The following is a 27,562-nucleotide window of genomic DNA, read 5'->3' as shown; positions in this document are numbered from 1 at the left end:
TCATGTTATAATGTTAATTCTTCATCCAGATCATACCTGGAGTGTTACTTTTATTCTTTCATGCATGTTTGACCATTCTTTGATTCTCCCGTGGCAACCATTCAGCTGTGCTAAACATTTGGATGAACCTAGCACCACCTTTTAGACGCAGCTCCTTCCTAGAGCTTTCACATCACAGAACAGCCCAACTCAGCTCCTTCAAACTAGCCATCAGCAATTAGCAAACTCTTGGTGGAAACGCACTTCTGCTGAACTCATTACAACCACATTACCATGATTCTGTGAAAACCGACTAAATCATCTTTATCTGTGAATCATCAGGTTCTGGTGACGGTGCTGGATGTAAACGACTTCCGTCCGCGCTTCACAAAGCGAGTGTATAACACCAGCGTGTTTGAGAATGAGCCTAGCGGTTCATCTGTGATAACCATCTCTGCCATTGACCTGGACGAAGGAGAGAATGCTGCCTTATTCTACAGCATACTTGGGCCACAGTTAGGTAAGAATTGACCAAGACAACATTTTCTGGAGTGCTTTGCCAAAATATTCATCCCACTTCAACTTTTTCACATTTTGCCAAATTAGAACTACAAATGTCTGTGTAGTTTGCGAGCTGTTTTATTGATCGTTTTTGTGGAATCATTTTTGGTGCAGGGTGTTCATCAGTCATGGTGTCTTTTTGGGTTTTTAGATGCGTTCACCCTGGATCCAATCACCGGACTGCTGCGTTCACGCCGCCTGCTCCAGTCTTCTGAGCGTTTCAACTTCACCGTTGTAGCTACAGACCAGGGGCGTCCTCCCCTCTGGGGCACTGCAGACCTGATCATCACAGTCATAGACGTCAACGACAACAGACCTGTGTTTGTCAGGCCAGCTAATGGAACAATTATTCATATCTCCGAGGTATCGGCTCCCCTAATGCTAAGCTAATGTTAGCATGTTTACTCTGTTTTCATATTGATAATTCAGGTGGGAAAGTTTTTATGTGAATTGTTGTTTTCCCATTTGATCCATTTTGTTATAAAACTTATTCATCAGAGTTTCAGCTGCTCTCTGCACAACTCTCCCCGAATCAGACAGGATCAGGAGCTAAAGCAGTGAATGACACAGATGATTTAAAATGCAATGTGATGTTATTTTAGATCAGACTGGATCAATATATAGATGACATCTGAGAAAACAGCAGAAATCACAACATAATACACAAAAAATAAAATCCTTAAACCAACAGAACTTTTATCCATTTGTCTCACAAAGCAGATTTTTGTCTCGTTTGATGAACTTCCAGCTAATAGTGGAAAAATCAAGCCTGGAGACATTTATGTAATGCAATACTTGAGTATAGCAGGTGATGTAATTTTTTAAAAGGTGAAATCTACTCCTCTTAGAAAAAGATGCTACAGCAGTTTTTGATTATTTTCTTTCTACTTTTTGCAATAAATGGTAACAAATTAAAGACCAAGGCTACAATTTGCAAGTCCTGGGGGAAATAATGTATTTGCTAAAGTATCTCAAACTGTATTAAATCTGAGTTTTGATTACTTTGTTGCAACTCTTCCTTTGTGCAGGAGCAGCCTCCAGGCCTGCCTGTGTATGAGGTCCATGCCACCGACTCAGACGAGGGCGTGAACGGAGAGGTCCGCTACGCCTTCCTGCAGACTGGCGCCGGGAACAGAGACTGGGAGAACTTCCACATCGACGCCATGTCTGGGGTCATCACCACCACGGTGAAACTGGACCGGGAGAAACAAGCGCTGCTCAGCGTGAGTCCGCCTTCTCCTGCAGCTCCTGCCTCCAACACGCCGCCCTCAGTAACTGTGTGCAAATCACTCCTCAGCTTATCATCGTGGCCCGTGACATGGGCCAACCTGTGCCTTATGAGACCACCCAGCCTCTGCAGGTGGCGCTGTTGGATATTGACGACAATGAACCGGTCTTCCTCAAGCCACCAGTAATGTTGAGCTGTAATCTATGTGTTTAGTTTATGGATGTTTGCATGTTGTAATGGTTCGTTTTCTCCGCAGCGTGGCAGCTTACCCTACCAGAAGATGACGGTACCAGAACACTCTCCCTCTGGTACCGTGGTGGGAAACGTGACCCGCGCCGTGGACGCCGATGAGGGCTCCAACGCCGTCGTCTACTATTTCATTGCAGGTATGAAACATTCAATGGTGGTTCTCCAGTGGTGGAGGAAATATTCAAACTCTGTACTAAATAAACAAACAGAACTGTTAAAAATCTGACTAGTGATTTGAATGTAGCGTGTAATTCAACATTACAGACATGCAGTGGAGTAAAAGTCCAAAGTACCGTCCATTAAATCTAGTTAAGTAAAGCACAGTTACATAGAAAATGTATTTAAGTACAATATGTACATCCCACCACTGAATGTTAGTGTTTTGTGTTTAATGATGGAAAATATAAATTTATCTCTGGTGATTTCATCCTGGTTTCAAGGGCTTTTCCTGAACGTATTGTCTGAGCACATGAAAGCATTCGCACTTCAAAAGCAAAAGAGTAACGCAGACATTTACAAAGATCCATCTTCACAGAAATCTGTTTCATGTCCTGCTGAAGGAGGAAACAATGATGCAAACTTTGGCCTGAGTCTTGATGGAGAGCTGAAGGTTCTGAAGGATCTGGACCGGGAGGAGATCCCGGCCTACTCCATCATCATCAAGGCTTCCAGCAACAGGAGCTGGACCCCTCCCAAAAGTCAGAGGTCACTACGGGCCAAAGCGCTGAACCCTGATCAAGACCCGAGCCTTCTGGAAGTCCGGATCGAACTCGAGGACATAAATGACCAGACGCCACGGTTTGCTAAGACAGAATACACAGCAGGTAACAGAAGCTGCTGCTGGCTGGTGAATCATCGTCTGGTATAAAACCAGATTAACCTTTGGTTTGTGTTTTCGTTTCAGGCGTTGCAGCAAATGCTAAAGTTGGCTCAGATCTCATCAGGTTGGTGGCTACAGATAACGACATCGGGAACAACAGCGTGGTCCAGTACCATATCGTTACAATCCGCTACTTCCAGACCCAGAGCAACGGCAGCGAGGATGTGGGCAACATCTTCACCATTGGTGAGAAATCACAGTTTAGTCTCTAGACATTAGATCTAGTTTCTGACAGGATCTGTGAAACGATGAAAGAATCCTTTCAAAACAAAAAACTTTGGAGTTCTGTTAAAATCTAGTCCTGGTCTCCACATGAGGGTTTTATACACTGAAGGGTCAGTGACTGTCCTGGATCACAGGAGAGCTCTGCTGTTCCCGCTCCCACTTTAATTCAATGCTCTGATTGATTTCAAACAGAACTAAAACCTCTTACTGCACTTATAATATGTGTCTGCTTGTCAAAAACACACATATTTTTGACAATTATGTGTCTGTAGGATAGAAAAATGTTACAAAACAAGTAATGTTTCAGGATGTTAGGGTTTTGGTTTGAGGAATCTGTTCAGCTCCTCCAGCATGTGCAGTGTGTGTGATCCCTCACGCCTTGGAACACATGATGCGAATAATTGGATCTTCATGTGAGATTTTGGCTCCCACAGAGTGACTCGCTTCCTTTTCCATGTCGTCGCAGGTTTGACGGACGGAATGATCCGAACTTACGACCTCTTCACAGCTTACGATCCAGGCTACTTCCAGCTTGAGATCTTAGCTTGTGACCTCGCCGGCCACAGTGCAACCACCAATGTGAACATCTACATCCTCCGAGACGACCAGCGGGTCAAGATCGTCTTTAACGAGATACCAGACTGGGTCCGTGAGAACCAGGAGAATTTCATCAGCCTGCTGTCCAACATCACAGGAGCTATCGTCAACCTGGACGACATTCAGGCAAGACTTCCTCATCTTCACTCTGATTTCAATAAACAGTCTTAAAAAGTACCAATCTGTATTTTGTTGGGATTTTTTTGTGTCAGACCAAAAGAAAGCATCAAATCTCTGCTTATCTGTTACAAAATAAAAATAAAAAAATAAAACTGTGGCATGTATTTACATTTATTTTACATAGTGTTGGAACATTTGAGATCATTTATTTTCCTAAATAGTCTCAACTTTTATAAAGTAAAAGGGTAAAATAAAATTTAATAAAAGCAAAGCTGAAAAAGAGTCTTCGTGGATGCAGAGCAGAGAGAAGAAGGAAGGATCGTAAATCCCCTACTTCAACGTCTCTCTGTCCTGACAGAGATTTAAAGAGGAGTAGCAACAGCAAATGAGGTGGATCAGCAGAGCTGCCAACAGTTGATGTTGTCATCCATATTATGTTTTGCTGTTAGCAAGTTATGATTCTGTTACACAGCAACAGTCTTCAGTTAGAGGCCTCTTCAGATTTGTAGTGAAACTGACTGCTACCGGTTTTCCTTCTTGTCCACAGCATCAGATCCAGGTTGACTCTGAACACAAATACAGTATCTTTGAATTAGATTTTTTTGGGGGGGTGGGGTGTATGTTGGTTAAAGAGATAAAATTCCAATAAAAATACAATTACGTTTTTATTATAAAGCAACTTGTGGGAAAAATGTCCAGTGTGTATGATATTTTAATATGTCATTAATATGTAGTTCCATGTGGACAAGAAGGGCAGAGTGAGCTACTCCCAGACCGACATGCTGATCCACGTCGTCAACAATCAGACCAACACCATCCTGGATGTGGAAAGGTTGTTTTTTTCACCTTTAAGTCCTGTGATCATTCAGGTTCTGATCATTCAGGTTCTGATCATTCAGGTTCTGATCGTAACGACTAGGAACTGTGCTGTGTGATCCTAGAGTCATCCAGATGATCGATGAGAACAAGGAGCAGCTGAGGAGTTTGTTCCGGACGTACAACGTGGTCGACGTTCAGCCTGCCGTCGGCGACAAACTGCCTGATGACATCTCCACCCTGCAGGTCTGCAGACAGCCGCCGTTCATGAGCTCATACACTGTGGAAGTTTTTCACTGCTGGTTTTCTGTTTTCTTTCACATTCACAGCTGGTGATCATTATCCTGGCCGTGTTGCTGTGCTTGGCGGGGATTTTGTTTGTAACAATGAACTGGCATTATCGCAGAGTGTAAGAATCCTGCAGATATTTCCACTGTAGCAGATTTCTTTTCAATGCGGACTGCGGAGTGATTTAAAAGCAGCTAAGGCACAAATGTTTTAATCCACCAGTCTGAGCTGCAAACGTCTTTATCTTCTCCTAATGTTTCTCCTGCAGACACCAGAGGAAGCTTAAAGCTATTGTTGCAGGATCAACAGGTGAGGGGGCAGCTTTACACACAGCCAACGGGGTTTTTGACAAACGTTACTTTGGAACTCATGCATAACAGCTTTTCCTATTATTTCGTTTACCTATGCAGGAAACCAAGGTCTAATGGATATTCTGGATATGCCAAACACTAACAAGTACTCGTTTGAGGGGTGAGATCTATGTCCTGAGTGGTGTACTTTCTTTATTAAAAGAGTTTGGCAATTTTTAGATTATTTTAACAGAAGTACTGTTACCAATTTATCTACTTTGTCGCTACATTTATCGACGTTTCAGACCCTCTTGCGATTTTCTCGTTGAGAAAAATGACTAGCGACAAGTCTAGCAACTTTTTCCTTCATGTAGTTGGAGACTTTTATGGCGTTTCCAACTTCTGACTCGCCACCAGGTGGGGCTGTGGCAGACTGACACTGTTTTATACCCGAACTGGGCTGAGTGACAAAGGTACCAAACTGTAATAAATAGAAAAATGTAACTGCAGTAGCCACCCGTCAACCCAAAGAGGGCAGCACTGAGTCAGTTTTTGGCAAAATATTGCAGGATTAATCAAATTTACACAAAAATGTAAAAACTGAAACATAAATATAGTATAAATATAGAACCCTAAGTGACCTATTTAGACAGTTTATTTGCAAACAAAAAGTTGACTTGGGGGTTAGTTGCACGTTTCTTCCTGCAGAGCGAATCCCGTGTGGATGGACCCTTTCTGTCGTAACTTGGAGCTTGCTGCTCAGGCTAATCATGAAGACGACCTACCGGAGAACCTGAGTGAGATCACCGACCTGTGGAACAGCCCGGCGCGCACACACGTCAGTACCAACATTCATCTGGCTTCACTGCTCAGCTTATTCCTACAGTCCTGGATTTATGGATTACTTTGAATTGTTCTTTTTCCAAGATGGACTGATTCTCCAACCTATAACTTCAGTGTTTCCTAGAACAATAATTGGTACAATAGTAGTTGGTAATCCAGAATTGATTACTATGGTGACTGTGTGTGGTTTTCCTTTCAGGGGACCTTTGGTCGCGAGCCTCAAGCGAGGCTAGAGGACGATCGCTACCTGAGAGCCGCCATCCAGGAATACGACAACATCGCTAAGCTGGGTCAGATTATGAGGGAAGGGCCCATCAAGGTAAGACGCATCAAGGGAAGCAAACATGCAGAAACATTGATGTATGTACTCATCCTAACTCCAATCAACAAGCACTGAGCGGTGGAGTCAAAGACAGTCACTCGTGTTCTGACTGCCGGCTGTGGGTTCAGGGGTTGACGTTCGGGCTTATGGGGCGGATTGTCTCAGAGTTTGTCTGATCCTAACTGCCGTCCTGTCAGGGTTCTCTACTGAAGGTGGTTCTGGATGACTATCTGAGGCTGAAAAAGCTCTTTGCAGCGCGGCTCGCCACCGTTTCCACCGGCCAAGGAGAAGGAGATAAGTCATCAGTTACTGAGGTGGGCCTGGAAGAAAAACCGCTGAGCTCTCTGCATCTGCTGCTGGTCTTCTTCACTGCCACTCTAGCTGTTCTTTTGATTCCCTCTCATGTTCTGATGGTGCACATTTTCACTACTTCTGCTTCATGTCTGGAATCGGTTCCTTTTAAATCATTGCAAGACTTCTAACACAAGATTTGTCAAAATACTGACCTTTCAGCCCTCTTCTACTCGATAGATGGTGTATTTACTCTCTTCAATGTGCATCAGATCTGTTGGAACTCTGCTTATCCTCTGATCCATCTCTTAATCTGTGTTTCACACTTGTCTATTTTTACTTTTTACATTTATTCAGATGAAATGATTCCTTCTTTTGCATTTTCAAACATATCTATGTAAACAACTTATGAAAAAAAGAAAGTACATGCTCTTTATCTGGTCATAAATGAGAGTACAAAGAGAAGCTGATTCTAAAATGTCATTGTAAATTATACAGAGATGAAGCCAAAATGGAAAGTACACCCTGGCTTTTTCTGAAGGACATAAGAATTGATCATCAAAATGTCTGAGTAACTCAGAAAGATTTGGTTTTGGCAGATTGCATCTTTAAAACATAATGAATACAAGCCCAACATGGAAAGGCATCAACAAAGCATCAATTTTCAAACAATCTAATGTGGAGAACATTTAGGACAGCTGATGATTTTCCCAGGAGTTGATGACTCAGCAGACAGTGCAAAACACCAACTGAGTGATCTAGCACAGTTAGAAAAAGAATCAACGGGTATGACTTCTTTGAGAGGGCTGTCGGGAAAAACCCTGTCCTCTCTTGCAGCATGATTTAGGTCTGCAAAGTTGCATCTAAATGAACCACAAGACTTGTGTAACGGTGTTCTTTAGGAAGACGAGAACAAAGAACTGTACATATTTCATGCTTCAATGCTCAGCACCACTTTTAGACAAACCCAGACAGACCACATCAGCACAAATGACTCATACCATCTATCAAACACGGTGGTAGAGGAGTGGTGATTTGGGCTTGTGTTGCAAACAGAGCAGGGTAGCTATTGAGACGATCACATTTGTATTTTATTGTATAGCAGATGAAGTCGTCTTATCTTCTCAGGGTTCAAGCTAGAAACAAACTGGGTCAACAACCGCCTGACGGAAATGTCTGCAAACCTCTGAACTGAAGCAACAGGTTTAAAATGATTAGTCTAAAATTCATTTCTAACAAATGGAGGGAGGAAAAAGTGATTGTTGAATTATTGTTGTCAAATAAAGACCGTCAGTGAGGAATTTGTTGTGTGGTTTTGTACATTTATGGTGCATTCAGACCAGCCCGTTCAGTCCGCTTTCATCCAACTCCAGTTGGTTTCATGGGAAGTCCAGTCCATTTGGGGAGTTGTGAATGCATAACTGAACTCTGCTCTGCCTACTACATGCACAGCCCTGAGTTTTTATAAATGGTGGATCAAATTATAACAAGTGAGTTGCTTTAGTGACACAACCAGACAGTCTTGTGACATCAACCCGACTCTGGACACTTGCAACTCCTGAGAAATAGGTACTAAAAACAGCCTGAACCACGTAGCTGTTATTAGTGGAAACTCCTTGTAGAGTCGAGTTGTGCTGAGCTCACACTAGTGGAAAAGGGCAATCAGAGGAGAGTCCTTTCTTTATCTTACAAATGTATTCCCGGCAATTTTCTGTGCTTAGCTACACGCTATTTTACTGACTCTCTTTCTCTATCTGTCTCTAAAAGCTAATCCAGAGTGATCTGGACGACGATGAGGATGAGAATTTGGACTTGGGTGGCGGACGCGGCACTCTGCGGTTCAAGCACAAGCTTCCCGTGGAGCTAAAGGGGCCTGAAGGCGTCCATGTGGTCCATGGCAGCACAGGCACCCTCCTGACCTCAGATCTCAACAGCCTGCCAGAGGACGACCAGCGAGCTCTGGCACGTTCTCTAGAGGCGCTGAACGCAGATGGCGGTTTGTACTCGGAGAGAAACGCTCGCACGGAGTCGGCTAAATCCACCCCGATGCACCGCCACAAGGATGGGGACACCCTGTCAGGGAGTCCCCTGGAGATCACAGAGTTATGACTAGCCGAGGCCTCGCTGGTCTGAGGGCAACCGGGCTTGTGTGTGTCCTTGTGCCTCCATCCTCCTGAAAAGGCCTGGAGGGGAAGTGTTTGTAGTCTAGGGAAGCTCTTCAGCCAGTGCTTCAGTGAAACATCCTGCAAGAGGACACTCGCACTGAGCTGGTTTGACTGGCTCGTTCATTGATGAAAATGGTCACAGTACCAGTTTGTAGAGTTTTAATCCACCTGCAGGACCCCCGTCTTCAGCAAGACAAAAGGTTTCCCTTGCAGTCATTAAAATGCTGAGTGAATGAGACGGAGCGGGGAACATTTGCTCCAACCATGACCTTAAACTCATCTAAAAGGTGCCTCATTCTCATGAATCCTTTTAAAACTTATGCCTGGACTGCAGACACTCTCACAAAAACACACACATACATCAATTTACACACACTCAGACCAGCAGATGGCCTCTAAAGGGAAACCGAGAACATTAAATAATCAGGCAGATTGTTAGAGAATTGCTTTGGCAACATGATTACAGTCAGTGTACCGTAGTGTGGACGGGAACTATTTAAATGTTTAAATAGTTTGGAAATAACTGAGGAATTTTTCATTGTCTTCTCAGTGATTTTACATAAATCACAAAAGAATGAGGGTGAAGAAGCAAAAAACTTGGAAAACGTTTTTGGGCAGGTGATTATGATCAGCACAGAAACTAAAGACTTTCCAAATACCTGGACAGTTCCTAAGAAAGGATGAGGAAGAGAAAAAAAAAGGTTTTATCAAAAAGGAAATCAAATATTTATAAAAGCAAATAACTTTTTTATAGACATTAAGATGGCAATGTGCCCAGTGATTTTACACTGCCACGTGGGGTGAGGTGGGGGACTCACTGTCAAGCTCAAAGTGAGAAATTTTGCTTTGTTTTTATTTTTGTATTTTAAAAAAAACAACATTGAATCAAAAGATATTTTTAAAGAAAAATGTTGTCTTACCAAAACCGTTAAGGGAGTCATGTTGGATGTTTGGCGTATGAGTATTTAGTGCTATGGTGACATGTCCATTTGTTTCCCTTGTATAACAGATGTTTCTGTCGAGTGGTGTGTAATGGAAAAAAAATGTTTTATATTCCTGTTTTGTAAGTTTGTTTCTTTTTTTATTATTGTTGTCACCAGCTATGAGATCTGTGTTGGGAAATGTTGTGGGATGATCTGTGCTAATTAAAATATGCAAATGGTCTCTGATTCGAGTGTCTGAAATAATGTGAAGCCTGATGCACCACAAGGACGAAACCTGAGCGAAGCACTTAATACCTGGAGTCATAATGGTGGATAAAGCAACATTTCATACACACAGTATTATATTTGTCTTTTCGCTCATTTGGATAAGTTTTAGCTGGTTAATTCTTTTAAAGATTTGTATAAAACATTACACCTCTAAATAATTTGAGCTGGACCTGTTGATAGAATCCTCTAAAGCAAAATTTGTCCAGAGGAAAATACTTGCAAATTTATGTAAAATACCTTTTTTAATAAACACAGTTTGGAAATACTGCCACCTGGTGGTCAAAAATTATAAATGTGCACCAAAGACATAAAAAGTTAACAGATTGTTTTGGACAGCTCCATAATTTTATTGTTTCCAGGTAACATAGAAAAGTTTTTCATCAGGAAACCAAGTTACACCACAGAGGATTTGGTCTCATCGGCTGGTGGCGGTTCCTGTCGCCGTGGTGGTGCCAGTGATGGCCATTTTCTTCAACGTCCTGTTTAACTGGAGGAAACAAAAGGAGAAATAAATAAAACAGGGAATGCGTTTCTTTTTAAATATTTGGGATATAATCCAGTTTTATAAATTAAAGTTCTACAGCAGTTTTAAACTTTGTGAATCTACTTACTTCCTCAAACTTGTGGATCTGTCTGATGAAAAAGTCTCCGTACCGACGAGCAACTTTTGTATCGGCAATGTGGATCATGTCCTGTTAAACATAAAACCGTTTTTCATCTACAAGTAAATTGTATGCATATATCTCGCATAGATCTCGAAAAGAAATATTTTAAAAGAATTACTCAAAAACAGTAGAAAAGCAAATGTTTTGGAGAGGCAGAGCCAAACTCGATTCAGTTGAATTCAAGTATTGAATTAAATATGGAATTGGCCCCCAGGCTGTTCCAAAGTGCAGCCTGGGGGCCCTTAATATAATTTTGTGCAGCCCCTGATTAAAGTTTAAGACTGATAACATGTTTTCCTTCCAGAATAGAAAGTTGACAAAGATAAGATACTATTTAGATTTTTTTTCTTCTTCACATTTTTCACAGAAGATGTAGAAACAGAAAACATGAGTTAAAACATTCTACAAGTTTATCACCATGTTGAGCAAACAGAAGAAGTCTGTCAGGGTGTGAAGACTTTTTCACAGCTCCGTAAACAGAAACAGGAAGTAGAACCTTTACCTTGTCGATGTAAAAGTCGACCTCGGACGCTGACTGGAACTCTCCGTCCAGCGCCGAGATGCCGCTGGTCCACACCAGGTTCTTCATCTTGTGTTTGAAGACGAGCAGCTGGATGCGGAACTCCTGCTCCGACATGTCCAGGAAGCCCGCCAGCTTGGCCACTGGCATGGTGGTGTACAGCTTCAGGAAGCTGTCGGCATGGAGACAGGAGGGTTAAACAGCCGCTGTGTAATCTGGAGAAGAGATGCTAAACATCCATCACCTCCGAATGGTGGAGAGCTGAGCCTGCTGCTGCACCTCCTCAGCAAACACCTTGAGCTGCTGCTGGAAAGGCTCCTTGTGGTAGTTGGGATGAACGTTGTCGTAGTTTGGCACCACAGGCGACAGGAACTTAGGACAGGCAAAGCTGAACAGTTCCTCAAACACCTGCAGGTCTCTGAAATGTGAACAGAGCAAAGTCCATGAAGAACTGACAGGAAGTACTGCAGTACCGGTTAATAATAATAATAATCAGAAGGAGCGGAGACTAAGACACGTTTGTGTGAAAATTACAGAACTGACTTCTACAACCAGCTGTAACAATTAGCAGCTGGTCACTATTCCATATTCAGTCTCAAAGGTTTCACCATTTTTACATTTTTCCTCATTAAATCTCCTTCAAAATCTACAAGAAGAAGAAAAAAAAGCAGACAGACTGGACACAAACATTTTTATTCTTTAAAGAACTTAAATTACTCGCCACATCAGTCATGGATTTTAGTTTGACATCACGGCAGAGACAGTAGTAATAGAAGTCAGAAATACTGCCACCTGCTGGTGGGAGTATTTGAAGATTTTTGAGGAAAATATGTAATAAACTCATGATTATGCTTTGCTATGCATTGATTTTGCCTGAATTTGCAAAATTGCATTTTCAGTTTAATGAATTTAATGAACTGACACATCCAGTGGTTTGAATGTGTCAGTTTTGTCTCCCTGGGTAAAAATGATGTTATCCCACAACGTCTCTCACCCTTTCTGCATGCGCAGCATCTTGTCTCCGTACTTCTCCCTCAGCTGGGTGTGGATGCTCTCGTCGATGCGCATGGGGTACATGGTGAGGGCGATGGCCAGGAGGCCGTGCATCTGCTCGTTTTGCTTATTGATCTAAAAACATCCAAGGCGATGAAACGTTTCAATCCCATCACTTTACGTCAGTAAAATTAAACCATCACAGCTGTACTGACCATCTCGTATTTGTAGGTTGACCTCTGGAACATGTTCCTCGTCCTCTGGATGTAGAGCAGGATGTTGGCAAACACTCGGATGGCGTCCTGGTAGCGCCGCATCATCAGGTAGGCAAATCCTACGTAGTAGTAGGTGGTGATCTGGCATTCCGGCACGCGGGAGTACATGCTCTACCGGACAGGAAGTGCGATCAAGCCGCTGAACACCAACAAATCTCTCCATCAGAAAGTCTCTCTCTCACCTTCTTGTTGAGCTCGATGTTCTCCAGGACTTTGATGGCCTGGTAATAATCGCCCAGCAGGGAGTGCAGCCGCAGCAGACCCACCAGGCTGAAGTAGCCCAGCATCTTGTACAGGGAGTGGCGGCCATATTCCCCAGCGACACTCTCTGGATCTCCTGCAGCCGACCAATGGGCGACAGCCTTCAGTCATCTACGTTACCTTTGCTTTAAACGTTGCGGCTAAATAAAACACCTAACATGAGCTCACCTCCGCTGGTGTAGACCTCCAGCTGCCGGTTGATGTTGCTCTTGTCCACCAGGGAGTGGAGGACGTTCAGGACGCTGTGGACGTTCCAGATCTTCGGGTTGTTCCTCAGAAACTCGATTTCCTCCTCGGACTTCTTGGCTGTTTTGCAGCGGTACTGACTGAAGGACTGGAACTGTGGAGGAAACGGAGCAGGTTCAGCATTTTAGTTCCTGTTTCCATAAAACTAGACATGAACCGATCCGACGTTAATATCTGGATCAGTCCGGATTCATAAGGGCACATCTATTCTGTCTAGTTCTATGCTTTACATCGACATCATGCTTTATTATTTATCTTATATTTAGGATTCCTAACTGCCTTTTCTGAATCATTTGAAAGATGATTTGTTGTAGGCCTTTCACAAAAACTAATAAATCAGTTAATTATATAAAAAATCACAATGAACTCAATTTCCTTTTGCATTATTAATCATTTTTCTTCTGTTCTACCAAAAACTGGAAGACAAGTCTTTAGTCTGGTGCTTTGGTTTCAGCTGGCTCTGTTCTGTTTGAAGGATAGATTTGTCTTTATAATTCATTTTGTTTGTTTTATTTATTTTAGATTTTTAAAATGTCTTCCAGTTCCAGTGTTAAATGTTCATTAAAGTTTAAAGTTTATTGAGCTATGAGAATATATTCTTGCATTATTATCACACTAAATTAGTTGAAAATGCTCTCAAAACAATATTATCGTTTATTGCAATAATTACTGGAACAATTTATTGTCCAGAAAATGTATTACCATGACAGAATAGTTGTTGGTGGATTTAAGTGCATTTTGCTGGTTCAGAGTTGTCAAATAAATGTGTAATTCAGTACATTTATGTACTATTTTTATTCAATTCAGTTGTTTTTCTGTATCGGATCGGTTCTGGCCGAAAATAAAGCTCAGATATCGCATTGGAAGAGAAAAAGGTGGATCGGTGCATCCCTAAATAAAACACAAACTATAAAATTTTATCATTCGATTTCATGATTAAAGTTCGTAATATGATGCACACCTGGTAGATGAACTCGTCAATGATGTCCCACAGCCACTGGTTTGGCAGCTCCAGAGGGGCGGGGCCGTCTGCATCTGTTCACAGCCACATGTTGTCATATAACTGAAGCATCTACAGGTAAAGCTACGGCACCAGGATGGTTGAACTCACTGAGGATGTAGTTGAAGAGGTTGCAGTAGTTGTAGTACGACTCGAACCTCTGCTCCAAAGTGGGTCCACCCTAATCACACACAGAGAGACGACGGTTCTGACAGAATGTTGGCAGCTCCAGAACCCGACCAGACGTTAACGTCACGCCGCTACTCACGCTGACTTTAGCGTAGATGTGTCTGTAATAGAGCTCCTTATAGAGGATGAGGAAAACAGCATCTGTGCAAATGACAAACACCAACATCAGTTTTACATGAGCAGGAAGTAACGCCTTAGAGGAGAAGTCTAAAGTTTAGAGTACCTCAGGTATTTCAAACTATATTATCCATTTAAGCATTTTTTTCACACTGAAGAACTCCAAGAAAAACTCATTTTGATGCATTTCATTAAAAAAACACTAAAATTATGCAGTTAAAGCAGATATTTACACACAGTATTAGAAGACATCGTCCTGAGACCTTGGCTGATTTCTTTTGACTTCCCCATCGAGTCAAAACAAGAAAGAAATCACTCACGATGTAAACTACTGACTTTCAAAAGATTAATAAATGTCTGACAGATCTGATTTCTCATTATACTAAAATACCTTATTATTTAGGTAAATAGAAATAATTTACGTAATTCTGACTGAGCTGAAACAAAAGAAGTTTGGTCTGATTAAACTTCAGGCAGTCAGAGAAAAAAGGTGCACGTCAACTTCTGGTTTGAACTGTAATCTGATTGGATGATGCTCTCACCGTTGCCAACAAGCGAGGCGATGCCTTCAGCTTCAGGCCACGGGGAATTCTTGAAGAAACGATCAGTCAACTTGTTCCAGCTGATTAGAAGCAAAGCAAAATCAAGATTAAACATACTTCATGCCAACACACACACACGCACACACACACACCTCGGCTGTCTCTATGAAGCGTTGGGCTCACCTGTTCTCATAGACGTCCTGAATCTCGTAGATCTTCTGCTCAATGCTCTCGCTGGACACGCGGTTGGACTGCAGCTCGTAAACTTTCTGGTCGATCAGATCAGAAATGGTTTTGTGGAAATACTGCAGGAAGTTCTTGATGACCTCTGGAATGACGTGGTAGGTCTGCTGCTCATACTGCCGCTCATACGCCAGATCTGCTTTAGGATCACCTGCGAATAAAAGAACTTTGTTTAGAGAGGCTTCAGGTGAATCCAATTAAATTAGATAGAAACAATAACTTTTTTCAGTAATTTAACATAAAAGTGAAAATTGAAGATTAATTTCAAGCAACCATAGTTTACTATCTTTGTTGTTATGAATCTAAACAAAGTTTCCCTTTTGAATTTATTAAATAAGATAATTTCACAATTTCCAAAATACACTAACGTATTTTGATTCATATCAATTTATCTGGATTAAAAACAAACAGTTCAAACATTTACTCGTACATTTACCTGTGTGCAGATCGTAGTCATTTGAGTAGGCATAAGGATCGTACTGTGGAGAAAAAGATGTTATTTGACTATTTAGCTGATGCTAAAATATTTGTCAAGCAGTAGTACAAGTACAGTAAATAGTAGCGTCAGTTTATTGTACTGCACATCTATCTTAACCTTCTTAAAGTTAGTTATCTGACATTAGATACAGCTAACAGATGTAACTGCTTACTCCGTCACAATCAACAATATTGCCTCTCATGCTAGCTAGCTACCTACAGTTACACCGGCTGGAACTGCTGCTAGGTGCTAAGCGGCTAGCCTGTATGTCACAAATATTTCAAAATCAGATCTACAGTATGTCGAACCGATCACAAATACTTACTTCCTCCTCTTCGTGGTACGACATTCTGGTGGGATTCAATCCAAACCCGCAGATTAATAGAAAAACAGGCCAGCAGCGGGACCCAACAAGCTAACGCCGCTAAACCACGCAGCTGCCGCTGGAGAGACGGGAGGAAGCGGAAAGGACGTGCTGTGACGTGAGCCAGAAACATAACTGTGGGGCATTGTGAGAACTTGAGTCTCAGGGCAAATAAATGCAATCTTATTTTGCATTTAAGTTGAACGTTTTGAAATTCAGTTCCTTTTACAGCTGATCTTAAGCGTCTTTTCAGACAACTGATAGCTGTGGGATGAAGGATGTTTGAAACACGATTTCATTCGAAATAATTTAGTTTTTCATATGAAAACAATTAGGGGAGGAGAATTAAGGGAATTTACCCGGTAAAGAATATGCTATCTAGTTAATAAATTTACATATGATTACTTGGTTATTTTAATAGTTCATTAAATACATAAATTATTGCATATAAAAATATGTCATCATAATTTGTCCATATTACATGTTGAAGGATTATTCGCAACTACAGTAAAAATGGGGCTTGATGCACATTTTTGGATTTTTATTTGAGAAAGAAAGAAAACACGTATCATTTTCCTTCCACTTCACAATTTTGCTCTACTTTGTTGCTTCATCACATAAAATCCAAAAATGTTTGCTGTAACAGAATGTGAAAAAGCTTCAGAAGTGATAGCAAAATTGTGCATCTGTTTTATTAACACTCAAAGTTAATTGAAAAAGTTGACAAATGTTGTCTTTAAAATAATATATAGTATAAAATATTATACTGAAGGCTAAACTGAGCACGATCTTCCAGTCGGTATTACTCCAAAACACCGCTAGGTGGAGCCACAGCAGCAGGTAGGTGTCCCAATAGGACGCTCGGTTGGTGGAGGACCGTTGAGTTGCTCGGATTAACATTCAGTTCATCGTTGCTTCAACTTGAAGTGAAGTGCCTGAACTTCCACATGATGAAACTTTAGATCTGGAGTTAGTTTGGGGTTGGCGGTCAGATTCAGATTTTCTTTGGTTTGTTTTTAAGCTCTAAATGGAAGATTGTTGGATATTTGGGGAATTTTTCTAACTGTGTCCAGATTTCCCTTGAGGATATTCATTCAAACTCAGAAATCATCCATAAACAATCCAATCCAGACAGAGTGTGTCCCAAAATCTGAGTTTTTCCTATCTGACTTCTCCTCTTCTTTTATCTATTGAGTGAAAATCTTGATGATAGAGGAAAAATGCGGTTTTGAGTGAGTTGGACGAAATGACAAGATTACCTGACGTGTTTGGCTCACCTACCGGCAGCAAACGGGGTCCCTAACCTACACCTACCTCCTACCTGCCTGCCTGCCCACCGGCTGCACGCTGCCTGCATCCCGATAAGGAATCAGGAGGGAAAGGGGTGTGGAAGCTGGATCTGAAAGAGGAGAGAAAGAGGGAGAGAAATAGAGAGAAAGAGAGAGACTGAGGGAGGGGGAAAGGTCAGGGCTGCTGGGGGGAGGGGGGGTTATTACTCTGCCAGAAATAAGGAGAGTTTCTACAGAAGCGCTTTGGCAGACGAAAACAAGGAAACGGAGCGAAACCAACCAGCCTGTTCACCGCAGGTACTTTCCGCAAGAGGCAGAGTGGATTTTTCTCTTTTGCCTTTTTTCTATCGCTTTTCTCCACATTAATTTCTCTGGTGCTGAAGTGAAGTTCGCGCAGTGGAGCGCAGGGAATTTTGGACCGTGCGTAATTGTGGACAGTTTTTCTTGTTGCGCTGCGTCAGGATGCGCGTCTGGCCGCTGCTGGCTCTCCTCTGCCTGATGTGCGCAGGACGCGCTCAGAAGTTCTCCGCTCTCACGGTATGAAGCCGCAACAGGCACAGAACGATTCACTTTATTTCATTTAGGACCAAAAATATTGGTTTGGATTTAAATTTTGACGGGTTTGATTTACAGTTTTTGAAATCTGGTTTATCACAAAATGATTACATAAGACCAATAAAGCTGACAAACAGAAATGTCAGCTTATGAAAAGTCTGTCCTTGAACACTCAACATTCTGCCTGGATTACTGCCTCTGTGCGGTGGCAGGTATTTTAAGCTGTGTCATTAAATCAGGTTTTGGTGCTTTTGACGCTGGTAGGCACCAGGTTCAACCTCACCATAAAGCTTGTCAGTAACGATGAAGTGCTCTAAAATGTCCGGAGAGATGACTGCGCTGACTCTGGACTCGATAAAACCGACGACAGCAGATGACATAACACTCTAAACCATCACTGACACGGAAGTCTTGTTTAGTGTCTGGAAGTTTTTGAAGCTTCTTCTCCGTCTGCAGTCAACGCCCCTTTTAATTGTGAATTAAAAACTGGACCTTTTTAATTCACAATTTCAGCAAGGTTGCAGTAACTGGTGTTGCTTATACACCTTGCCACCATGTTTTCCCTCCACTAAACCAACTTCTTTAGCATTGACCTTTTGTGGTTTACAAAAAGAGACAGTCTGCTGGACAACTATAAAGTCTGCAGTCCTCCACATGAACATATAAGCATGGAAATAATTTAATACTTTTATATAAATCCTCCCTTTATTAGTCTTATGTAATCACATTTTCTGATGAACTGAATTTTGAGGTTTTCATAGTAAAACTTAATTCATGTCACTCTGAGTGTAATGAATCTGTACAATACATAAATGACATTTTTTTCATCCGAAACACTGAAATAAATAAACTTTCAACTATTTTCTAATTTATTTAAATCCACCTGTATGTCATAGCATGATGTTCTACCAGAAGATCAAACTATACCCATCAAAACATTTTTGCAAAAACATGGCACATCTTTTCACGTGGGTCAATGAAAATTTAGTTACACCATAACAATGTGTTTGAAAACCAAAACGGATTAACTACCAAATTAATAAAAGTGTCTCAGAATGCCTTCTTCAGCAAACACACCCAAAATAAGCAATAACCTATCTTTGGTAAATGGTTGTTCTGGTTTCCTCTTGATATTCTCAACATGCTGCAATGTTGAATTATGCTAAAAATAACTGTAAGACATAATAGTTGTTCAGAAATGCACCATAATTTTATGTTTGGTGCATGTTTAAAACCAAACAATGGCAGTCTTTCATTTTGCCTTAAACAAAACTTGCCTTAAACATTGACAAAAAAACTTTCACACTCAGGATGGTTTGATGCTTTTGATGTGCAGCAGAAGCATGGATCGACAGGCCGGAGCAGCCGGTGCACATGGCATTGTTTACGCCAGCAGTCTGTTCAGTTTTTCCATCAACTGCTAAAAAAACCTGCATTTTGAGAGGAGGTGGGATTTCATTGGCCTGATCAGGTTCAGGTACAGTGCCAAAGAAGGATTAGCAGGGAGAGGAATGTGCTCGGTCATCCCCCTCACTGCCGGGCCGGCTGATGTGGCAGCTGCCTCCCCAGGAACATCATTTACGGTTTGCGTTAAGATGTCTAAGAGTTATTAACCTGAGTGAAAAGGTTGAAATCCTCTCTCTGCGGCAGCGCGATGAAGCGGTGGAATGTGGGAGTAATTGTTTCACCAAGCCAGCGTTCCTCCACAATTTACACATCCACTCACACTAAATCTGCTCAGTGAGTGGCTGTCGTGATTCCTGCTTCAGAAATGGAATCAGAGGATTTTCAGGTCATAAAGCGGTTGCCCAGGAACAGATGTGTTTGTGGTGTGTTTTCACATCACATCACATCCAAGTCTGATGGGAGAACTGCAAGAATGAGAAGCATCCCTGTTGATTTGCGTGTTGGCCTGATATCTGTGCGCAGCAGCAGACCGACTTCTGACTCATTGTTTCACTCCTGGTTTCATGTTAACAGCTGAGTAATTTGCTAATTTTGTGGGTTATTTTTCAGGATTATTTGTGTGAGAGAGTTTTTTTGTCCAGGGAGAAATAGGAGTTTGCAAGCATGTTTGAAAAGAAGGATGCACACAGAAAAAAAAAAAAAAGAAAAAAGAAAATTTCAATGTGATATGTTGTGACTTGGAAAATTATTCATACCTCAGAAACTTTTCCACATTTTGTCGTGTCACAACCACATCCTTTGCTGTATTTTAGGGGATTTATGTGACAAACTACATGAAGATGATTCATGGTTCTCAGGTTTTACCAATTAATTTTCCTTTTCAACCTCAGTGATTCAGTACTAAAAGGTTTGAAATTTATCTAAAGACATTTGCTAGTTTATCCTCACAATATACCTCACCCTTTTACAGAATATGAGTTGTCAAGCCTTATTACCAGATACTCTCAATTGGATGCTGGTCTGGACTTTGACTAGGCCATTTTAACAGATGAATATGCTTTGATCTAAACTGTTCCGCTGTATGTTTAGTGTTGGACTTCTGCCTGTCTACAGTCTTCTGCCGCTAACAAGCTTTCTACAGAAAAATTTGAAAAAATAACAATTTATTGAAAAGTTGATTGATTTCAGTAACTCCATCAAGAAAGTGAAACACATCATGTAGATTAATTGGACTAAAATTGATGTTTTAAAACTTCATTCCTCTTAATCATGATTATTTACAGCTAACAACAAATGAAAACACAACATTTAAGATACAAATTTAACTTTTAATCATCTGACAAACAAGACTCACCTGGACATATCCTCTAATTTATTGAATATGACCATACTTGGATTTTCCTTTACTGAACTCCATCCATCTTCCCATGAACTCTGATCAGCTTCCCCACAGTATGATGCAGCCACTACCTTGCAGCCCGATGTGGTGTTCAGACTGATGTGCAGTGTTATTTTTCTACTTCAGATGTTCTTTAAAAATGACTTTCCTTTTGCCACTTTTCCATGGATGTCAGATTGGTGGAGTTGCCACCTAATAGTTGCTCTTAAGACAAACATGTGAATCTCTGTAGTTCCTCCAAAGTTGCCATTTCAGGAGGAAAACGTCTTTTAAAAACAGTTGGTTGAATCAAAGTTTTATTTAGGAGCAATAGATGAAAGGTTCTGAATCCACACTTGATTAATTTAATTTATTTAGTAGAAGACTAAAATTGGACTTTTTCAAAGTCACAAAACTTTTACTGTCATTCAGCTGACAGCACAACAAGATTCAGAATGCTTCTCAATGGACACATTTAAAATAAGAATAAAAACCAGATGAAAGGGAAAACCCCCCAACATACCTCAATCTAATCAACCTAGTTTAAAACCCCAACCAATAGCCATTTAAATCTCTCAGCATATGAAAAGAAACTCTTTAAAAACTTGGGGGAAAAAACTAAACTATCTGTGTTTTTTCTACCAACTTTACAAATGGTGTAACATATGAAGAACGTCTGTTTCAAAGCTCAGTATGGGTTCAGTGGCCATTGTGCCTCCAGAACGCCTCCCACCTGTGCAAAGAGACGTTCTCTTTGTCCTCGTTCCTCCATCAACGGCTGCTCACAATAACTCTTCTTTCTTCAAACATCTTTTTCTGGTCGTTATAAAAGGCTGCTTAGAGGCTGACACTTTCTTCCTTTTCCACCATGCTGGAAACTAATGATTCTCCTTCCTTGCATCAATGTGGGAAACCCCTGCTAAGGCCATTTAGCACATTAGCTGCAGCTCTGGGCCAGGGCTCCCGCTGGTCCTGCAGGGCCGGAGTGTGAGGGGCTTCTTCAGGGGCTGGAAGTGGGGGGCCTCCCAGCCCACGGGGCCCTCATCGGCTCACAAAGGGCTCGCCACTGGAGGCTTGCCTCTGCTGTACGCCATTCAGCCCCACAATACCGCAGAGCCGAAGGGAGGTAATAGGATTTGATTTGTATGCCGGCTGATTTGGGAGGGAAAAAAACATTCCCTCGCACTTTGCACGTCTCGCCGTCTTTCAGCCGTCTGTTGTTCCCTGCCCAGCCTCTTCTGTTCTTTGAGCAGATGCAAACAGCATCTTCCAAGTGAGATCACAAAAAGAAAGAAAATCTGAAAAGAAAGAGCAAAAAGAGAGAATATGAGAAGCAGCTGTCTGCAAGTAGACAAGAAAAGGATTTGGGCATATTTGAGTCTCAATATGTGTCCTGTCTTGTATGGAGCAGTTTCCTGATGAATCAGGGTGGAAGCTTGTGCAGTGTGCAGAAACAGAGGCCATTCATCATCATGCTGCAGCTCACAGCAATGGGGTGAACTAGCTGGAAGGAAACATGCTGGTCAGAAACCCCCCTACACCAGAAGGAGCATCTCAGCACTGCTACCCTCTAAAGCTTCTTGTTCCGACTCATTCTCATGTCCTTCCCGTTGTCCCACTCCATCATGGCGACTGTTAGCAGGAAATCTGATGGTAAATCTGGGTGGCGGATTTCGTGGTTGGCTGATTTCACGGCTTGCTGTGTTTTCCCAGGCTGTGATCTCGAAGCTTTATGGTAAACCTGCAGGCGTTTTGCGCTCCGCTGTGCGCTGTATAGTGACCATTTAGCAGGATGCTGAGCTGCTGAAAGACTCAGTTAGGGTTGTCAGTCTGCTGGCTGCTGGGGGGCCTGTTGCTGCTGGCTGAGAGCTGGAGGGCCAACGCAAGCCTTTTGGTCAAACACACATGTACACACACACACACACACACACACACACACACACACACACCCAGGATAGCTACTAATGCCTTTGCCAAAGACATTATACAGTAGAATGAAAGGGAACTGAGAGAGATGGAGAAACTGGAGGATGAGAAGAATTGTGTGAAAAGTTATGAGAAGAGGAAACAGAGAACAACCAGGACGGAAAATCAGACTTAAGATCAAATCACATCTAGGAGACTAAGGGTGCGTTCAGATTAGCCTTGTTTAGTCGCCTTAATCAGACTCCAGTCTGTTTATCTAGAAATTCTGGTTTGTTTGCTGAGGTGTGAATGCAGTCAGACCAAAACAGCAAACTCTGCTCCGCCTGAGAACCTCTGGGTTCTGTCTGGGTTCGGTTGAAGTGAACTCTGGTGCAGTTTAAATGCAGATGTGACTGTAGACACTCCAACAGCAAGAAGCAGCCTGAAGTGCAGGGGGTTCTAGGTAAATGCAACTAAAATGCTTGTCTAGTAGTAGCAGAAAAAATGGCTTGTTTTTTATTTTTTGTTCTTTTTTTTTTTTTAGCCAAAGACAAAAGAGAAATGCTGCCACCTCTAAAATATAATGCCACTCAATTTTTGTTTGCAATTTGTGAGGAAGGAAGTTGTGCTCAGTGTCTTCTTCTGAGATTTTCATGTTGTTTCCTTTAGTGGTTTTTGGTGCAGCGCCCCCACAGGCGAGGTGAGGAACAGGTTGATCGAACCGTTTGGTTTTCTTGACTCAGTTTTTTAACTTTCCCTTTTGGATCAGTGGCTCAGAGCAATGGATGCAAAAAAATATATATTTATGCACCAGGAAAACAGGAAAATATGCATTAATAATTCCTGGAAAAGCAAATGAATAGCATTTTTAATAAAAATTTATTTTGAAGAAAATTACATTTCTGGAGATTTATTTCTCACCATCATATTGTGTTTTTGGTTGTTTTTTTGTCTTTGAATAAATTTACTCAATTTAAAGGTTGGATTTTTCTAAATTTTACTATTTAATATTATTTCAATGCATAAAAGAGTAATGGTTTTTCCAGATCGTTGCCAGAAGAAACAACATATTTCATCTCATCTTCATGTAGCCTTTGAAAGAGCACAACAGTGCAGTATTTCATATTCATATTTAAACATCAAAGCACAGCCGTAGTTCTTCAAATGATAAGATGTGTTTGGATGCTGGGAGACGGATCGTCCAAAATCCCAGTTGGACCTCACTAGAATCAGCAGCTGACTTTTTCCGTCAATCTGACCTGTGATTTTTCATGCTTCATATTCTTTGTGGGAAGCCGTTAGCTTCATAGTTTAACTCTCATCATTCATCATAGATTCTACAAGCCAGAAACACCAAATTGCTGCTTCCTTTAGGTTCAGGGTCTAAAAGAGACATCGGTGCACACCTGTGATATCAGAGCGCTCTGTGATGTTTTGTCTTTGTAAAACATATTTAAAGCTGATATGCATCGCCTCATAAAATGTGTCTTTTTTATGTGTCTCAGCACAAATCCCTCGTGGCTTCTCCTCCGATGTGTCTGAACGGGCCTTTCCACTCTGATCTCCCCACACAAAGATTTATGAGCCGGGCTGACAGAGTGGGCTGTGGGACCCCCACCCCCCACCACTCCCACTGAGGCCCAGGGCGAATCCACCCCCTACCTGCCCTCTCCCAGGTGCATGCAGCCCTGCAGCCATACCTGTCTTCATGAGGGGCGCTACCACCAATTCTCATCTCTCCCTTCATTTGTAAAATGTCAGATGCTACAAATTTTCTTTTTATTGCTGATGATCCCGACCGCCCTCTTCCTGGAACAATGTCTTCCCTGATTCTGATTTCCAGTTTCTGTCTGGTTCACGCCTCGGATCGGTGACGGAAAAGACAGGGAAAGCTTTTGGGAAGTGACGGAGGGAGACTTTGAGCATTTCTCAGCACAAAAGAGGAGAAGTGTCTCAACAGGAGGAAACAGAAAGTTCCCGTCTTTATCTCTGAATGTGACTGCACCTGTGTTGGAACGGGCGTAGAGTTTGGATTTTTCCACCTTACCCAGTTCATTATGCCTCCCAAAGTGCGATGCATTCTGTATTCAGTCTTTTATTTATTGTAGCAGTCACAGCTTGTTGCCCCCCTCCCACACACACACACACACACGCACACACACGCACACACACACACACACACACACACACACACACACACACACACACACACACACACACACACACACACACACACTATCTCTGGGGGTTTCAGGCTGCTGCTGCAGACACAATGGTGGCATTGACTCAGGTGATCCGACGCGTTCTGTCCTTGTTTCTCTTTTCATGACTGAGCAGGACGTCTTTAGCAGTGAGGCCAGGTGAATACCTGTGCAGGTGTTTGTACAGACAAAGACAAGCGGATGCGTCTGTCAAGTCTTCTGCAGGACCACGAAGAAAAATAAACCTCAGCCACTTTTGCTGACTTTACTTTGCACTGATTTGTTTCTGCTTCTTTGTGTCTTAAGAAGCAAATACTATGCTTTGTTTTCCTCTCACAAGACTGATGGACAGTTTGCACGACGTCCTCCAAGGACTTCTGTCCTAAAGCAGCTGCAGGTGCATCACAATAAATTTGAATATTATCAATGGCTTACTTGAGTTAACTGAATAAGTACAAAATGTGAAATTCATATATTGTACACTACACAAGCACAAAATCTTACTATTTTCTCTATTTTCTAGTGCAAATATTTTAAAACAACAAGAAATAGAAGACTGTTTTAAGTCAATAATTCCTTAATACTGATGAAAAGATCCACTTTCAGATGGGAAAAATATCTTCTTAGTGAAATAATCTGCCAGTAGAAGTAAAAATTCCACTGGGAGTTCCTATTCATTGCTGAAAAGTTATTTGCAAGTGTGATAATATTTGAACAGGATATCATCTCCTACCTGAATCCCATAAAAAATCTCAGTTTTTGTTGCAAACTGTAATGATTCAGAGATTACTGCCTCTCAGAAACAGCCAGCTTGTCCAATGTTTCCCTGATGGTCCCCTCCTTTGTTACTTTTGCAGTTTCTGCGGGTGGATCAGGATAAGGAGTGCAACATGGAATGCACCGGAGCGCCTCGGAAGCCCCTGTGTGCCTCTGACGGCCGGACCTTCACATCTCGCTGCGAGTTCCTCCGAGCCAAGTGCCGCGACCCCCAGCTGGAGGTCAGCCGAGGGCCGTGCAAAGGTCAGGTCACGAGTCACGCTTCACCGCTGCCTGGGGGGCGCTGTGGGGGTCGGGAAGGTTTGCATTAGAAACCACTTCAGTATAATTAAATCTTTGAGATGGAGAAGCACTCAGAAAAATAAAGGAGTGGGAAGAGGGGAAGGGGTTCAGCATGAATGGATCCAAGGTTTTAAGTTTTGTTTGCTAATACAATAAACATAAAACAATTTGATTTATTTGAAACTTGTTTTCTGGTTTGAATGATTTCAGCTCCGTAGTGCTCTGCCAAGACTCACTGGTCTCATCAAAGGGATGTTAAGCTCTGTGCTTCAGATGCATTTCAGCATTTTGTCGTGTAACAACCACAATCTTTAGTTTATTTACCAGGATAAATCAACACTGAGGCTGCATTCGGGTCAAATGCAACCCAAATCAGATTTTTTTGCCCATATGTATTTTCACTGCCGTCTGAAAGACCCACTTCCACTTTCACCCCCCAAAAATCTGATCTATCCCACTTCTATATGTGGAGCTAATTCGGATCCATATCTGATTGTTTTTAGAGCGTCTGCAGTCTGAACGGTCATGTTGTATTTAATCAAACGGTGTGTCATAATTCTACACCAGAAGCCAGAAGCACTAAATCAGGAAGTTAGAAATGGCTGAAAATTATAATTATGAACTCATAAAAGAAGTCAGTGAAGCATCACATCACAATCCCACCACTCTTAGCTCTGACATCCAAACAGACCTCTCTACTGAAGCTGCAGTCAATGCTCCACAAAAGGTCGTTGCTGTTAGCTGTGCTGTCTTTTTGTTAGCTATTATCTTGTGACAATACGCTTCACTGCTGAATAAAGTTTAGTATCGATCCTCAGACGGTGGCATCCATTATCACTTCACCAGAAGACTGAAGGGGCTTCTAGAAAGCATAGACTCAGGAAAGCTGAATATAAATGTGAACAAACACAAGATCTTTAGTAAAACAACAATTTAAAACCAGGTAACATTTTGTTCTGTGAAAAAATATGAGAAACTTGAGAATTTAACACATTTATTAGTGAGGGATGAAAAGCCAGAGAGGGTCAAGCAACTCATAGACTCGTTGGAAGGAAGAAGCCGTTCACCCAACGCTTTGCCCTCCAACCTCCCCCGTCTCACCAGCTTCATAGACCAGTTCATCGCTCGACAGACTGGAGACAATGCCCCTTTCTTATCATGCTAGAACACTAATGCAGAGAATGCAAGTGAAAAGTTTTGCTTTAAAAATGTCTCCTATGAAGGAAAACCGCTCAACAATTTTGTGCCCATGGTGGGTTTCCATGGCAGTCTTTCTGAGCAGACATCTGGACGTAGCTGACAGTGAGGCTACGCAAAATAGGAGCTTCCAACTAGGAAGCTGAAAAGACAAGAGTCCATGAAATTGGTTATGTATGCATCAGTAGCATTACCTCCCTCATCTCTCCCCCTGCCTCTGGACTGAAAGGCCGCTGCAGAAATAAACCAGAGGGCCGTTCTGCTTTGAAAGCACAGGGATGGTATTGTGTTCAAGGATGGTGAGAGTGGCACCACATTTGTTTCCTATCACCGCGCTCAGACGATTCTAGTGTCTCGTCAGTTTTTCCAGACATTTTTGCCTCAGAGGACTATGGCTTTTTAGATTTTCCACTGCAGCTAACTTTAGAGCTCCTGAGCTCACTGCGCTCCCTCCATCCGGAACATCCTGCATCTCCCATCGGTGTCGCCTGAAACACGTGGCCACCCTCCAGACACAACAGCCCCAGCAAGTGTCCAGTGGACGCTCAAATGTGTGCCAGCAACTTTCACCCTGCTGACCCGAGTGGTGAATATTTTCTAACTTACTGTGAGT

The 27,562-nt window shown here is 42.0% G+C and overlaps 3 protein-coding genes across 7 annotated transcripts in view; 2 read left to right on the top strand and 1 right to left on the bottom strand.

Moving 5' to 3' along the window:
* cdh23 (cadherin-related 23) overlaps positions 1 to 10,018 on the top strand; it is an 89,909-nt gene extending 79,891 nt beyond the window's left edge. For 2 of the 4 annotated variants that reach the window (XM_044135914.1, XM_044135916.1), the window contains 17 exons: positions 322 to 499; positions 692 to 903; positions 1,569 to 1,763; positions 1,838 to 1,951; positions 2,025 to 2,154; positions 2,578 to 2,841; positions 2,922 to 3,083; positions 3,589 to 3,845; positions 4,574 to 4,671; positions 4,781 to 4,901; positions 4,985 to 5,064; positions 5,212 to 5,252; positions 5,354 to 5,414; positions 5,942 to 6,071; positions 6,276 to 6,395; positions 6,596 to 6,712; positions 8,457 to 10,018. In XM_044135914.1, the coding sequence (XP_043991849.1) occupies positions 322 to 499; positions 692 to 903; positions 1,569 to 1,763; positions 1,838 to 1,951; positions 2,025 to 2,154; positions 2,578 to 2,841; positions 2,922 to 3,083; positions 3,589 to 3,845; positions 4,574 to 4,671; positions 4,781 to 4,901; positions 4,985 to 5,064; positions 5,212 to 5,252; positions 5,354 to 5,414; positions 5,942 to 6,071; positions 6,276 to 6,395; positions 6,596 to 6,712; positions 8,457 to 8,798 (2,622 nt within the window). In that variant the 3' untranslated portion in view covers positions 8,799 to 10,018. Of the gene's footprint in view, positions 1 to 321; positions 500 to 691; positions 904 to 1,568; positions 1,764 to 1,837; positions 1,952 to 2,024; positions 2,155 to 2,577; positions 2,842 to 2,921; positions 3,084 to 3,588; positions 3,846 to 4,573; positions 4,672 to 4,780; positions 4,902 to 4,984; positions 5,065 to 5,211; positions 5,253 to 5,353; positions 5,415 to 5,941; positions 6,072 to 6,275; positions 6,396 to 6,595; positions 6,713 to 8,456 lie in introns of those variants that run through there. The other 2 variants (XM_044135915.1, XM_044135917.1) reach the window with 2 other exon arrangements.
* A 370-nt stretch (positions 10,019 to 10,388) lies between these two features.
* Positions 10,389 to 16,102, bottom strand: LOC122842370 (eukaryotic translation initiation factor 3, subunit 6 interacting protein). The gene is made up of 15 exons (XM_044136168.1): positions 15,920 to 16,102; positions 15,553 to 15,595; positions 15,057 to 15,267; positions 14,874 to 14,953; positions 14,294 to 14,355; positions 14,137 to 14,206; positions 13,987 to 14,060; positions 12,948 to 13,119; positions 12,701 to 12,855; positions 12,459 to 12,629; positions 12,245 to 12,378; positions 11,495 to 11,668; positions 11,233 to 11,422; positions 10,677 to 10,757; positions 10,389 to 10,552 (listed from the first exon to the last, which is right to left on the bottom strand). The coding sequence occupies exons 1-15, from the start codon at positions 15,941 to 15,943 to the stop codon at positions 10,481 to 10,483; spliced, it is 1,713 nt and encodes a 570-aa protein (XP_043992103.1). The 5' UTR covers positions 15,944 to 16,102; the 3' UTR covers positions 10,389 to 10,480.
* A 1,294-nt stretch (positions 16,103 to 17,396) lies between these two features.
* The window catches only part of smoc2 (SPARC related modular calcium binding 2), a 28,962-nt gene continuing 18,796 nt past the window's right edge, over positions 17,397 to 27,562 (top strand). Inside the window, exons 1-2 of one of the 2 annotated variants that reach the window (XM_044137161.1) lie at positions 17,397 to 17,784; positions 25,551 to 25,713. In XM_044137161.1, the coding sequence (XP_043993096.1) occupies positions 17,710 to 17,784; positions 25,551 to 25,713 (238 nt within the window). In that variant the 5' untranslated portion in view covers positions 17,397 to 17,709. The remainder of the gene's footprint in view (positions 17,785 to 25,550; positions 25,714 to 27,562) is intronic. The other variant, XM_044137159.1, reaches the window with a different exon arrangement.

Source organism: Gambusia affinis, linkage group LG13 (genome assembly GCF_019740435.1).
Source record: "Gambusia affinis linkage group LG13, SWU_Gaff_1.0, whole genome shotgun sequence".
Taxonomy (NCBI): Eukaryota; Metazoa; Chordata; class Actinopteri; order Cyprinodontiformes; family Poeciliidae; genus Gambusia; species Gambusia affinis.
This window is presented reverse-complemented; position numbering and strand designations above follow the sequence as displayed.

Excerpts from the sequence above, each read along its gene's own strand:
- LOC122842370 (XM_044136168.1), bottom strand. The coding sequence starts at position 15,943 with ATGTCGTACCACGAAGAGGAGGAA. Across the intron at positions 12,630-12,700 it reads ACATCGAGCTCAACAAGAAG|AGCATGTACTCCCGCGTGCC; the intron begins GTGAGAGAGAGA and ends CCTGTCCGGTAG. Across the intron at positions 10,758-11,232 it reads TCGACTTTTACATCGACAAG|GACATGATCCACATTGCCGA; the intron begins GTAAAGGTTCTA and ends TATGTTTAACAG.